Source organism: Vipera ursinii (assembly GCF_947247035.1).
Source record: "Vipera ursinii genome assembly, chromosome: 10".
NCBI lineage: Eukaryota > Metazoa > Chordata > Lepidosauria > Squamata > Viperidae > Vipera > Vipera ursinii.
This window is the reverse complement of record NC_139520.1, coordinates 20,666,570-20,681,205: the sequence shown is the minus strand read 5'-3', so window position 1 is coordinate 20,681,205 and position 14,636 is coordinate 20,666,570. Positions and strand designations below refer to the sequence as shown.

Sequence of the window (14,636 nt, the reverse complement as noted above, 5' to 3'; positions counted from 1 at the left end):
CATCAGTCGCAGATTGCCAAGTTTTACAAATATTGTTAGAAGGAAGGCCATAAATAAGTTATCCATTCTGAGAAGTTGACCAGTCAGACACCGTCCACGGTCATTCCTCTTTTGCTACCACTTTGGCAAATAGATGTTTTGGACGGTTCCAGATTCCACGCTGTACGTAATTCCATTTTTTAAAAAAACACAACAACAAACAAAAACAAATGGCATATCTTCCGTCTCAGCTGCACGGTGAGGTCTTCCAAAATGTTTTCACTATCACAAAACGGGAATGTGTTTTCTTTGCGCAAGATTTGTATCCTTAAAGGGGTGGAAGCAGAAAAAATTCTGTGGACATCCTTTCTTCTTGAGAAGCTAGCTTTCCAAATGCAGGGAAGTTTATGCAGAGCGATAGTTAAAGATACTGGTCCCTAAATTGAAGCCTCAGTGGAACAGCCCAGAAAGATGGTTCATTATGGGCTGTGGATGTGGTTTGGGAAGAAGAAAACTGAAATAATGACTAGGAAGCTTCCTTTTTCAAAGGTGGGTCCATATTTTAATCAAAGGCTGCTCCCTGCTGGACAGAGGCAAACCGACTTAAAAGACAGAAAAGTTATTTGCGGCTTTCCAAAAAAATCAGAACGTCATCTAGTAAATGAGTTCAGGAATCAACTTTTTAAAGATTTTTTTTTCCCCACAAAAATTTAGGATATTCAGCCTACAGAAAAACGTCAATTTCTTCATTTAACATTTATTCATTTTGCCGAAGGAAGTTCTGAATTTTGAAAAGCACTGAAATAATGTGAAATAAGCTACTGAAATTCCATTGCCGGACTTAAGAGTAATATATTTTGGGGGTTGCGAGTTGCGAGGGCGCTTTGCACTTTGCAAATGTGGTCCAAGTTTTTTTTCTTTTTTAAAAAACTCAAATCTGCACCTAGCACTTCAAGATCCAGGTATGCCTTGAAGAGACGGAGTACTTCGGATTAAGTCTCAGACTTTAAGGAGATTCACTCTTTCGACAGTTTGCATTCCAAGCTGGGAAGAACCAGGATACATCCAGTAACAATATTCTCAGAAAGAATACAAAAGGAGAGGCATTTAAGCCGAGCAAACCGACCTGAAATTATTATTGTTGTTGCAATTGTAATAAGGATTGCAATTGCAATTTGTTGCCAATCACTAGCAAAGCAGGGAATTGCAGTTAAAGGGCAACCCATAACTGGGCTTTATATATACATATACGTATACGTATACACAGGGCTTTTTTTCTCATAGAACACCTAGAACAGAGTTCCGGCACCTTTTTTGGATGGAACCTTGTAGAGTAGGCAAGGTGGGTTGTATGACATGTGTGAGTTCCAGCACCTTTTTCTTTTACTAAAAAAAGCACTGCATATACATATACAAAGGGACGCAGTGGCTCAGTGGGTTAGGACGCTGAGCTTGTCGATCAGAAGGTCGGCAGTTTGGCGGGTCGAATCCCGAGTGCCGCATAGCAGAGCGAGCGCCTGTAACTCATCCCAGCTTCTGCCAACCTAGCAGTTCGAAAGCACGTAAAAATGCAAGTAGAAAAATAGGGACCACGACGGTGGAAAGGTAACAGCGTTCCGTGCGCCTTTGGCGTCTAGTCATGCCGGCCACATGACCACGGAGACACCCTCGGACAAGCGCTGGCTCTTCGGCTTTGAAACGGAGATGAGCACCGGCCCCTAGAGTCGGAAACGACTAGCATATATATATATAACGACTAGCATATATATAAAGCCCAGTTATGGGGTTCCCCTTTAAGTGCAGTTCGAGGCATTCTTCGCAAACGGGGAAAGTCGCAGGGAAGTCTGCGAAGAACAGAGCCCAAAGCTTTCTGCACACGCCCAGAGGCATTGCGAAAAGGTGGGAGAGAGGACGCCGGGAAATGCAGCTATCCTGCAAGGAAGAGCAGCAGCGTGCGTACGTTCTGCGCAGGCGCGGACCCGGCCGAGCCGAAGTCGAAAACCCTAGAGTTGGAGGCCTAAGGCGGCGCGCTCACACAAACGTCACTTCCGATGTCATTTGGAGGCTGCCATTTGCGGAGGAAGAAGCATGTCATTCAACGAGCTCTGAAGGAAAACGCCCCCTTCTTCCTTCTCTCCAGCCAGGGACACACACGCGTTTTATTCCCTCCCTCCCGAACTCCGGCCCATCTGCGAACCGAGAGAAGCGGGGAAGTCTCCTCCCTCTGATGTCGCCTCGAAGCCCTGACTTGAGCGCTGCTCCCGTCCCTCCCTCTATCCCCTTGGGGAAAGGAAAAAAAAAACAGTTCTCCGACGCATGCGCTGACGTCCGCCTTCCTCAGGGCCGGGCCAAAAGCTGGTGACGGGGCGCATGCGCGGGGCGCCGTGCTGCTTCTAGAGCTCGCCCGCTCGGCGCTGCCTCCGCGGCGGCGGATCCTTAGCCGGCGGGGCCTGCGGGGACGGGTTCTTCCATCCGGGATGGGCCGGGACGCGGCCGGGACCTCCGCCATTCTCATCCGCCGGGATCGTGCGAGGCAAAACCCCGAAGGAACCGGGGCGAGGTGAGCCTGTCAGGGGGCAGAGGGCGGGGCGCGCCGAGGCTCCGCCCATCTGGCCCCTCCCCGCCGGCTGGCCCCGCCCATCCCAGCTCTTCTCTTGCCTTTCTGAGCGGCCCCGCCCTTTTCCAGCCCCTGCCAGACGCCTCCCACCCCCATCTCCTACCTTGGACCCCGCCTCCCATAATCCCCAGCCGCGGGTGGATTATGGGACTTGAGGCGCACCCCAATTTTGGAAGGGGAGGAAAAAGGTGATGGGAGTTTGCCCAGCTGGTGCCCTCCAGGCAGGCTGGGCTACCCTCTCCCATCCCTCGCCCTCCTCTTTGGAACCCTGGCTGGGAATGATGGGCATTGGAGCCCTGTCCTTCTAGGGGACTGTAGCTGCTGGGATGAGCTGTTTGGAGTTTCTCCAGCAGTGGGTAAGGTTGCTAGAGCTGCCCTTCAGCGGTGGTGCCCTCTCGGATCCCAATCCCCATCACGCCAACCAGCCGGACCAGGGGGTGGCAGTTGGGTAAGGGGGTCCTCGTCTCTCAGTGGAACAGAGAATAACAGAGTCGGAAGGGACCTTGGCGGTCATCTAGTCCAACCCCAGCCCCCACCCCGATAGACCCAAGACTTTTTCATTGTGCTTATCTGCCCTGCTTCATTCAAGGCATAATTTCACTGTTTCTCAACCTTGGCAACTTCAGCTCCCCAAAATCCAGCATTTCCAGCTATAAATCTGAGACCGAACTATCCAAAACTCTTTGCAGTGATACTTCTAGAAAATAACGCCAAACTGATTGTCCTGAACTAGTTCAGGCTGTTAGAGGGAATAATAGTCCTAGGAGCTACACTAACTAGAATGCTTTCTTGGGGCGTGGGAAAATTTCCTAGCTTTAGTTTCTGGGGGTCTTTTGTTTCTTCTTCTTCTTCTTTTTTTAAGTAGGAAAACCCCCGAAGTGAAACAGACATTTTTCGGGCACGGCGTCTTCTGATTCTGCCTTTGAGCCTGCCTCCCGAGTGCCTTCAGGAGGTGACCCACGATAGAAGGGGTGGGCTTACTCATTGCCTCACAAAACCTTAGATTATTTCTATCCTTTCTCCCAATGCAGTAAATTGACTGCCGTACAGTTATTCTCAAACAACGCTAATTGGATGACTCTAAAAGATGCCGGAGGTCATTAGTGGAGATCCTGCCTCAGTGAGCCTCCTTGTTGGCTAGAGAAATAATTGAATGAAAGAGATGCCTGACCCTTCTACCCATCAGCAGACCTCAGTGGTTGGTCATCTGCATATCAAGTTAGTCCCTGGGTACAGGAGCTAAAAAAATGTGTTGCAGAACTGTGAGGGCAGATCGCCACTGATGCCTTAGGGGAGAGACTACAGACTGCTAAATGGAAACTTAAAAAACAGATACGTCTTTATTTCCATCTTAAAAAGAACAAGAAGAGGAAAATAATGTGGACAAACTAGTGTTAGAGCTAAAAAAAAAACCCTCCGTCTTTCTGAGTTATATTACAAATGTCATCAGCAAAATGTGAAACATACCATGGTTTGTCCAGGTTTTCGGTTTTTAGCTTGTCCCAATCCTGGTCAGTTGCTGTAGGCAGAAAACATGACTCCTGTTTATCCTAAGTTTCCAAAGTCCACATTAACAGAATAACAGAGTTGGAAGGGATCTTGGAGGTCTTCTAGTCCAACCCCCTGCTCAAGCATTATAACATTTCAGACAAATGGTTGCCCAGTCTCTTCATAAAAACCTCCAGTGATGGAGCGCCCACAATGTCGAGAGGCACCCACAAAACAGCAGTCCTCCTGAACTACCCTAACCCTCAACAGAACGTGCACTTGCTTAATCTTTCCATGTCTGGGTGGTGATGTTGGTGACCAGTTTCAAAAGTTTGGCTTCGTAGTCACACAGATGTTTCCGCCGTGTTGTTAATGTGCTTCTGGACCTGCCTCTGGTCCTCCCTCCCTCCCTCCATCAGAGTAGTTATCTTGCCTGCTCTGCTCACAGAGACCTAGAGAGACCTCTGTGACATCAGAACTTCGCAAGGCCATGCTGAGGAGAACATCTGTGGACCACGGACAGGTCCCAGATCTGGACAGCAGGAACCCAACGGCCAGAATGTAACCACCGCACCGTGCTCCATGATGTGGCTTGGGCAGGCCTTGGGTGGCCTGCAGATCTTCCTAACCCCTTTCATCCTCACACCTAGAACATGTCACCCTCCTAACGTGTAAGTCGCAGGGGAATGGCTTAATTAAGGAACCGGTTGTGGGTATGTTGCAACTCAGAAAGTCCAAAAAGCAGAAACTAGCGTTAGGGCAGAGGGTAGCCTTGCTTCAATCACAGCTGGTCCTCTCCAGGAGAAGCCTCCCCGGAAACATATGTAATTTAGGATGGCTTTGAATATTCAGTTACAAGCAAGCCACCGTGAGCGGGAGCGGAGCAACTGTGACCTTGAACGTGCAATACTTGGAATAAATAATCAAGAGGGGGTTAATTGGGCGCTTAGAAGCCGGCTGAGTCTCCTGCAGCTGCTGCTTCTCCTGGGCAGTCAAAGGCTGACTGGGTTGGTTTCCTCTAAAGACGGTACGTTGACCCAAAGGAGCGTCAGTTCCGAAGAAAATCTTTGAAACGGGATCTGGACCGTGGACCCCAATTTTGCTGGCATCGTTGGGGGAGGATGCTTTCTCCCTGGGTGCTGGAATCAGCGGGTTTTTATTTTCTTATTTCTATATAAAATATATATTTGCATTGACAGTCTTTGTTTCCCTTCCTTTCCCCACATTTTGCTTACAACTAGAGTCCGTTTAATTATCCGAAGGCATGGCTTGACTTGATTCTTGGAAAGTCCCTGCTCTGACGTGGATCAGCTCACTTACGAGACGGCTGGACTTATTTCACATTCTGTACTTTTGAATTATTCACTATTGTTGACATTGTATCACTGCGCTGCTGTTCGCATTCTGGGCTGTTGAGAGAGGTTTAAAGAGTTATTTGGGGAAAGCAATTTATTTTGTCTTTTCGCTCATTGTTATTTTGCATTTAATTAGCAATTTCTCTCGGATTTGCTGGCATCTTCCTTTTGTGTGTAGACCTTGGCTGTGTAATGGCTACTGTGTTCTCCTGCTTTTTTAAGTTGCTTTAGGTTTTCCGCTTAAAATAAAAGTAAATCAAATTTTAAAAGGTTAATAGCAAGAACCAATATACCAGAACTCACAGCTCTCCGCTACAAGGTAGCAAAAGAGGGGTAATCAAATCCTTAAAATGTAAAGGCTAAAATAACGTAGAAATGAAATTAAATTGCAATTTTGTTGGAAACGTGGGTAAATGAAACAATAACATAGCAGCTACAACTGACAAAGTAACCTCTGGAAAAAAAAATATATTACTACAAATGGAAAGACGTATCTAATCTTAATTGCCCAGGGAAGAATGTGTTTCATACTGTATAACCGAAACGACCTTTAGCGTCCCAAGTCGCAAGCCTTTGATGGTCAACCTCAGCCGGATGAATAAATGCCTAAAATAGAAGTTTTTCACCTTGACAAAAAATGGTTCCAAGTCATCCTGGTTACCGAATTTTTTGCATCAGTTGCAAGTTTCAAGCGGTCCCCGGGCAACATGCATTCTGTCTTCCAGATGGGTCATCACCTTCTGGACTATGGAAATGGCCTGCAGGCAGATGGCCAAAGTAGTGAGCAGGACAGATGGCCTGAATTTGACACTTCCCAAAGCAGCTGGTGGCAAATAACACTGCCCATTAACCACACTCTTTTCTTCTTCCGAAGAATGAAAATATCTCTCTCTCTCTCTCTCTCTCTCTCTCTCTCTCTCTCTCTCGATGCTTGAACTTGACGAGGGAGCCAAAGTTCAAGAGTGCTTCTCCAGCAAAAACACCTGCTTTCATGTTCAGCAGATGTTCTGTACTTTCCAGGTGATGCTCCACTTGGGTTTTCTCTCGGCCTGCCCCGATTGTGACCAGCACGCTGTTCCGTTTACGCTTTTGGGTGGGCTAGCCCAGATATGACCGCGTGTGTATCGTAGACGCCCAACGGATCGGCAAGATGTCAGACTAACCCGTTGTCCTAGTCAGGTATGTATGCTTTTTCTGGATTCTTCAACCTGCTCGATCCATGCCGATTCGGAAGAGGTGGCCCTTAGAAACATCCGCACGCACACACTTCCACACAACTCTTAGCCAGCTCCCCGTTCACAAAAGCTTCTTCGAATCGGTGGAGACAAAACAGCAGAGGAAACTTCTGAAGTTTGTAAACTGGCCTCAGTTGTTCCGTTAGAAAGCCACGGAGCAGGAGGAGGAGGGTCTTTCCCAACAGGTAGGCAATTTAGGGAAATGAGCTTGATGGATGATGTTTCAAACTGGAAGCACCACTAGATGTTCGTGGCCAGTTGCCACCCACCCACGTAATTAGGCTGTTTGTTTGTTTTTTTAAAAAAACTGCAGCTTCCTTTGGAGGGGGGGAGTCGTCTTTTCATCAAGAGTTCACAGTATTCAGAGGTTGAGCATTTGACGGACTTTTCTCTGAGCTTTTTGTACGGTTAATACTTTTAAGTCCTTGCTGCGTTTTGCTGCCCTGTCGTCACTTCTTGTGTGTAGTTATTGCCTTTTATTCAGCAAATGCAAACCCTGCTTTGATATTCTGATGACCGAGAAAACAGACTTGAAGTCCCAAGTTAAAAGCGTTTCATCTGCCATCCTTATACACGATCAGACTCTTTTTGGCCTCGGCTAAGAGGATGCTGGCTGTGATCTACATAAACTGCAATGCAGCATCCTTGAAGGGCACCAGGTTGGAGAAAATTAATATAAGCAACTTTACAAAGCCGCAAAACAGTCGATCCCCTGTCTAAAACGTTTGTGATTTGAAAGAGATTCCGTTGTGCGAAGGCTCTGTGCATCAACGTGAGGTTGGAGTGATTCCCCCCCCCCCGCTCTAATGTTTGGTCACATTTTGGGGGGGGGTTCAACAAGTCAACCTCATTTATGCTGTCTTCTCTTCCCCCTGCCTACAGCGAGTCATTTAATTTACACAGCATCTTTGAAGAAGCAAAGCCAGGGTTTTGCTGCAGAATTGCTCTGTGGATTAAGATCTGAACTCTGAGCCAAAAATGAAGAGTTCAGTTTCCCTCATCTGTTTTTTTTTTTTTGTGATCTGACAGTAATCAAGTCATGCCTAGGATGTTGTGTGGATGACGGATTGTTTCCCAAAGGCAAGGTTAGATCTTCTGCTTCTGCAGAGTGTCCTTTTTCAGTTGGATTCCTAAGGATCGTAAGCCATGGGCTGGTTCAGACATACCAGCCCGGTTTGTTCACCAGTCTCAATGACCGAAAAAATTGCTAGAGACCAGAGCCAGCTTAGTGAAGTGGTGAAGGCATCAGGCTTGGAAAGCAGGAGACTCTTGAGTTCTAGTTCTGCCTTAGGTGCAAAATCTGCTGGGTCAGCTTGAGCCAGTCCCTCTCTCTCGGCCCTGGGAAGGAAGCAATGGCAAACCGCTTTTGAAAAACCTTGCCAGGAAACGTGCGGGGGACTTGTCCAGGCAGACTCTTGAGTATTTGACCCAACTGAAAAAAAGCAAAAAAACTAATTGAGGGGTGATTACTATGTTTAAGTCAAGGCTGCACCTCCTCTGCTCCTCTTCACGGGGGCTTTTCTCCGCTGTTTGTAAAAACAGTGAGGAGGAGGAGGTAGAATCAACCCTACTTTCCTTCCGCCCTTGTTTTCTTGAGCTTGCACGGCCCAGCTTCCCGCCTCGATTTGTAACAAACCAAGGATAAGATGCAAGCTGGTCAACATGCCTCTAAAACTGCATTCCTGTGTGCTGGTTTGTAGGGAAAAGGAAGCCACCATTTGTGAGGAAATCGAAAAGCATCTGCTCGGCTATCGGCAAATCAATAGCGTGCTTTCAGCCCAGCCATCAAGCATAATAGCACTGAATCAATAGGGATTTTAGGATGAAAAGGGTGTCTAGGATTTCTTCCCATTCCTGGCAGTGGAGAGATTTACGCTGCAGCTGTTCGTAATACTTTGATTTTCTGTTCAAATCGTGGGGTGCTCTCTGGGGAGGCCTTCCTTTCCCAGCGAGCCCTGATTTAATGAGACCATTTGTGCCTTCGTGAAGCTCCTCGGAACTTCACTCAAGGCACCAAACGGGGCTTAGCAAATGTTCCCACTGGGCAAAGTAAGGAATCTTCCCTGTGCAAGGAAAATGAGAAGGATGGCCAGGCAAATGAGGACGAATGGATGGATCAAAAGCAGAACTTTTTATTCTGTAAAGGCTGAATTTTCCAAAAAAAAAAATTGTATGTAATTCTTAGGTGAAAGTAATTGAAATGCCAATCTCATTTAATACGGATAAAAGTATTCAAACGTCTACAAAAAAACAACGAAAACCAGCATTACACAAAGGAAGTCCAACGATTGGGTCTGTCAAGAAGGAGATGGATTTCATGAGCCTCAAGGTTTTACACTGGAGAAGCCAGTCCACAAGAAAAGGAAGCAGTGGGGAAGAGAGGGGGATTTTAACTTTATGGGGTCCTTGGTGCTCTCTGAGCTTGGTTGCTCACTGATGTTACTTAGTTTGAATAAGGAAACATCTGCAAGAAAAGAATCAAGCTCAGAGAGCACCAAGGACCCCACAGTCATCTTCTCCCCCCGCCCCACTCCACAAACCCCATTCCCTTCTAGCACCGATAATATGCCCTAGTTGGGTCATGAAATGTTTGCAAAAAAAGCAACCACACTCAGAGAGCATCAGGGATCCCACAATCATCTCCTCCTCCTCCCTCACTCCCTTCTACCACTACGATTTAATTAGGTAATGACACTTGAAAATCAAACTCAGAGAGCATCAAGGATCCCACAACCTTCATCTCCTCCTCCTCCTCCTCCTCCATGGCCCTCACTTCCTTCTACCACTGCCGATTTCTTTGGGTAATAAAACTTAAAAATCAAGCTGAAATAGCATCAAGGACCCCACAGTCGTCTCCTCATCCCCCTCCCCCTCTGCAAACCTCACTCCCTTCTAGCACTGATGAAGTTATTTAATTGGGTAAGGAAATGTCTGCAAGAAAACAAGCTCAGAGAGCACCAAAGACCCCTTATTTCAACTCTGGGCTACAAAAGGAACTTTAATTTTATTTATTTATATTTATTTGTTCATTCACTTATTTATATTTATTATACTTGAGGACTTGTACAAGTCCTTTATGCAGCCAGCGAAATGTAAAAAATGCCCCGATTAGCCCTTAGGATCTTAAATATTTGGTCTGCTGAGTCTGTTAAGACCAACCTTGGATCCGTTGATTCTGGAGTCCCTCCTGTTGCGTTTTGCTTGCCTCGTTTAAATTAGAATAGGGTGGGCTGTCCGTCGTCCCTTGACAATAGTTGATCTGCTGTCTACGAGCCACAGTGCACAGCTACTCACTGCTTACTTCCCCTCACAGGGCCAGTCCAGAAAATCATGCAGTCATCTGGGCACAGGTTGCGTGACGTTGAGCATCATCCCCTCCTTGCCGAGAATGACTGCTATGATTCGCTGTCATCTGAGTGCGACGCGGGGGACCACGTCTGGTTCATCCGTGACAGCTGTGGGATGGTCTGTGCAGTGATGACCTGGCTTCTGGTGGTCTACGCCGACTTCGTGGTCACCTTCGTCATGCTGCTCCCTTCCAAAGACTTCTGGTATTCCCTGGTCAACGGAGTCCTCTTCAACGGCTTGGCTGTGCTGGCGTTGTCTTCTCACCTAAGAACAATGCTGACGGATCCAGTGAGTACGGTGGCTGACAGTTTCGGGTGCCATGCCGAGGACTCTTTCTTGACCATGTGCCACGCTGGCTGAGGAATTCTGGGAGTTGAAGTCCACAAGTCATAAAAGGGCCAGGTTTGAAGACCCCTGGTCTAGGACAACTCGCCATGGCCAATGTGCCACAGGACAACTTGCCGTGGAACAAATGTTACATATTATTGAAGAAATGGTGGAATAGAATTATTAAATGAAGGATGCAAAAGGAGGGGTAAGATGAAGGACAAAAAAAGTGAAATTTTAAATTATTTTAAATAATAAAAAGTATTGATGAATTGTCCTGTGGTGAGTTGGCCATGGAGAGTTGGCCGTGGTGAGCTGTCCCATTCCGAATCCCCCAGCCAATGCAGCCTTGAGGATTCTGGGAACTGAAGGGCAGCCTATTTGGGGAACATGTGATCAAGGAGCAGCCCTGAGCTTTGTCTCTCTGCCTTTCTAGGGTGCCGTGCCCAAAGGAAATGCCACAAAGGAATACATGGAGAGTTTGCAGCTGAAGCCAGGGGAGGTCATCTACAAGTGCCCCAAGTGTTGTAGCGTGAAGCCAGAGCGTGCCCATCACTGCAGGTATCCATCACACCTCCGGGGAGTTGCCTTCTCAGAGGGGGCTGCTCCCCTTAATTTAAGGGGCCTCCGCAGTCCCAGAGGTATGGATTGAGATCATTCCTCTTTCAAGCTGCCTCTCTTTTGTGCTCAGCAAGAGAGCACAAGGGGGCTGTTTCCTAGGTGCTGCTGCCTTCTTGAACGCAGCTGCTGCTTCGGTTTGGCTCAGTCCCCCCCACCTTCCCCCTCAGGCCCCGAACTGTTTGAAACTGTTTGAAGGTGGGAGGCTGGGGGAGGTAGGGAACACAGAGGTAGAGCTTGTTGACCTTCATAAGAGCCGGCTCCTTTTCCAGACTGAAATGCACCGGGGGGGGGGGGCTCTTTTTGAAAGACAAGATGAAAATGCTGCCTCTTTCCCCACCCCCCCAACCCTGCCCCAGTCTCAGCTGCTGGCAGCCCCCCCCCCATGACATTAACTCTGCAGGGAAGGCTAAAGCTACTTTGATTGAGATAATAAAAGATCCTTGCAAGCATCGGGTGGAAGATCTCTCGTTAAAGAGAAATTTCCCCCCCCCCCCCGGAACTGAGGAGGAACTTCCTAGCAGGGAGAATATCTCCCCCCCCCCCGAGTTTGTGGGCGTTCCATCGCTGGCGGTTTTCAAGAAAAGATTGGAGAACCATTTGTCTGGAATGGAGTAAGGTCGGAGAGGGCTGGGTGGCTTAGACTAGAAGATCTCCAAGGTCATCCCAAAAGTGCTTTTCAAAAGGCAACTGGACTGTCTTGGTGTGGGGGGGTTTTCTTTGTTTTTCTTTCCTTGAGAACCTTTTTTGCTTCTCATCCAAGAAGCTTCTTCAGTTCACTTTGAGGACCGAAGAAGCTTCTTGGATGAGAAGCGAAACATTTTTCAAGGGGAAAAAAAAACAACCCACAAAGTCTAGTCGCCTTTTGGAAAGCGTCTTCGGGACAAACCGTGTCCTGGATGATCGAGACTCTCCACAAACATCTTCAAGGTCCTTCCCATTTTTTATGAAGGAGCCGTATCTCCTCTTCTTTTTGACACTTCAGCGAATTAAGGAGGCATCTGCCTAAGCCTCTTCTGAATGTTGTCTCCTTTCTCAGAGCTTAAAAAAAAACCCTTTCACCCCTTTCTGCCCAGTTGAGGGTCCCGGTTTGTCCCCATCGAGGTCTTCTTCCTGACTCTTTACAGGTGGGGGCCAAGCAAAGTTCTTGCCTTCTCTACTTCAGCATTTCTCCAAAGAAGACTCCAAAGTGCCACCGTATAATCTTCCCTCCGATGAAAAATACCCTGATACGATACAGACTTGACCTGTTTCCCAACATTTCTCTTACAGCAGATGAGCAGTTCAGAAATACGAAACATAAATAAATAAAAGTTTTGTCCGGTTCATAAAAGAGGAAATGGATCTGGCTTGTTTATTGTATGCAAATAACCGTAGATTTTTCAAAGAAATCGATTCTCCTTTCGGCACCAAAATGTACATAATCCTTTTTTTTCCCTCCCTCCCCCCACCTTTAAATCCCACCAGTATTTGCAAACGATGCATTCGGAAGATGGATCATCACTGTCCCTGGGTTAACAACTGTGTGGGGGAAAGGAACCAGAGGTTTTTTGTGCTTTTTACTGTGAGTAGGAACTGTTGTTTTATTTATCACAAATCAGGGTAGAGGAAGGAATGTAGCTGAATGTTTAAATTTGCAAGTCAGAATATTGGTGATCTTTTAATGCTGACATCATCTCCCTGGTGATGGTGCCTGCCTTGTGGAATATTATCCACCCAGAAACCTATTCTATGTTTACTTTTTTGGCCTTTTTTTCTCAGAGCTTCCTCGGGTTGGAAATGGGGACTGAGTTTTTTAGTTTTACTGTTTGAACTTTTTTTTTGGGGGGGGCATCTTCTGATTAGCTCTGCTCCTTTTCTGATTCTTTCTTCGATAGGCATAGTTTACTACTGATTTTTATTTGTAAGCTGCCTCAAGCCTTTGTGGAATCAGGCAGCCTCAAAATAAATAAATAGATGAGAAGTGAAGGAAGGAGACCCACAATAGCGTTGAAGACGTGCCTTGCAAAGATCGATGTCAAATTCCTTGTGTGTCCAACCACACTTGGCCAATAAAAGAATTCTGTTCTGTTCTGTTCTATTCTATTCTGTTCTGTTCTATTTTCGTATTCTCTTCTCTTCTATTTCTTATTCTATTCTATTTATTCTATTCTGTTCTGTTCTGTTCTATTCTATTTTCTTATTCTCTTCTATTTCTTATTCTCTTCTATTTATTCTCTTCTATTTTCTTATTCTCTTCTCTTCTATTTCTTATTCTATTTATTCTATTCTGTTCTGTTCTGTTCTATTTTCTTATTCTCTTCTATTTCTTCTTCTCTTCTCTTCACTTCTTTTCTAAATCCTCCCTTCTTTTCCAGATGTACATTGCTCTGATTTCAGCTCATGCGCTCATCCTGTGCGGATTTCAGTTCTTTTCCTGCGTCCGAGATCAGTGGATTGGTAAGCGAGCACGTGGCCTTTGACAGATTTATTTTAACCATGCCTAAATTGCTTCGTCTAGCAGACGGTCCAGGTGCCGTCAGACCATGAAGAAACTGCGGCACAAACCTGAAACCGTGGAAGGATTTTAAGTAGCCGGTTACAAAAGCGAGCAGGGGCAGCCGTCAATTAAAAAAAAAGAGGAAACCGAACTGGAATGATTAAAATTGTACAGAAGCCAGATCACGTCTTACAAAGCAAAATAACTCTTGAAGCAAATAAAATTTGGTGTCTAATGTGATGAAATAAGGGTCTTTCTCTGCCGGACAAGGTTTTTTAGAGGAAAACCCTTGTCTTTTTCAAGCTTATCTCCCAGGGTGGAGTAGGTTTGGAAAATGGGTCTTAAGAAAAGAAATTGACAAGGCAGTTGGCTTTTGTGGGAAAAGACTACCTTTTGGAAACCTAAACACCCAAAGGTTTAGAATCCTGAAAATCGAAATTGGCCGTTGAGTGTTCAGACTACGGTGTCTTGGTCCATTTTGCACATTAGTTTGTCTCATTAAGAAAACTGCTGGAGCGTTTCCAAAAGAGCATTTTGTTGAGTGCTCGAGTGACATTTTTCCAACCCGACCGATGTTTTTGAGTCTTGTTTTCAAAATAATTGCCTTTTTGAATTATGCATGGGAGTGCAGCGTGGGCGACGCTGAGATCGTGCTGCCGGAGACCCGTAGAGAAAACACAACGTATCTTATATTTTGCTGTATCAGGGCACAGGGCACACGCGTGGTGCCAGAACTGCAAAGGTTAAACCCCCATGTCTGGCTCAACGTGAGGGTTGGATATGGGCCACGCTGCTTTTTTGGATATTTTGCTGGGGCACCCATGAAAACACAAGTCCTCAAATTCCACTTCAGCAGATGGCTAGTCTTATCCGGCCTCAGGAATTGGCTGGGTCAGGCCTGATTATTAGTTGGATAGGAAGCCATTAGCAAATCCCAGGCTCTAAGGTTAGATTAGGACAGGGATTCTCAAGCTCAGCAGCTTTAAAAGGAGTGGACTTCAACTCCCAGAATCCCCCTGGCTAGAGAATACTGGGAGTTGGAAGTCCAAGTTGCCAAGGTTGAGAAAGACTAGATTGGAAGTCAAAAATGTTTCCCCGGAGAAGATACTGACCAGTTGGGGTTTTTTGTGTGTGTGTTTGTGTAGTGCTGCCGACATTATTAATACGCTTTAGGAAGAAAAATATGTTAG

General features: G+C 46.4%; 1 protein-coding gene across 8 annotated transcripts in view; it reads left to right on the top strand.

Annotated features, from left to right (window-relative positions):
• The first annotated feature begins 2,089 nt into the window (after positions 1–2,089).
• The window catches only part of ZDHHC7 (zDHHC palmitoyltransferase 7), a 27,833-nt gene continuing 15,286 nt past the window's right edge, over positions 2,090–14,636 (top strand). The window contains exons 1-6 of one of the 8 annotated variants that reach the window (XM_083370547.1): positions 2,090–2,539; positions 6,460–6,618; positions 9,988–10,310; positions 10,786–10,910; positions 12,435–12,531; positions 13,325–13,406. In XM_083370547.1, coding sequence (XP_083226673.1) covers positions 10,005–10,310; positions 10,786–10,910; positions 12,435–12,531; positions 13,325–13,406 — 610 coding nt within the window. In that variant the 5' untranslated portion in view covers positions 2,090–2,539; positions 6,460–6,618; positions 9,988–10,004. Of the gene's footprint in view, positions 2,540–2,655; positions 6,619–6,750; positions 7,760–9,987; positions 10,311–10,785; positions 10,911–12,434; positions 12,532–13,324; positions 13,407–14,636 lie in introns of those variants that run through there. The other 7 variants (XM_083370544.1, XM_083370545.1, XM_083370546.1 and 4 more) reach the window with 7 other exon arrangements.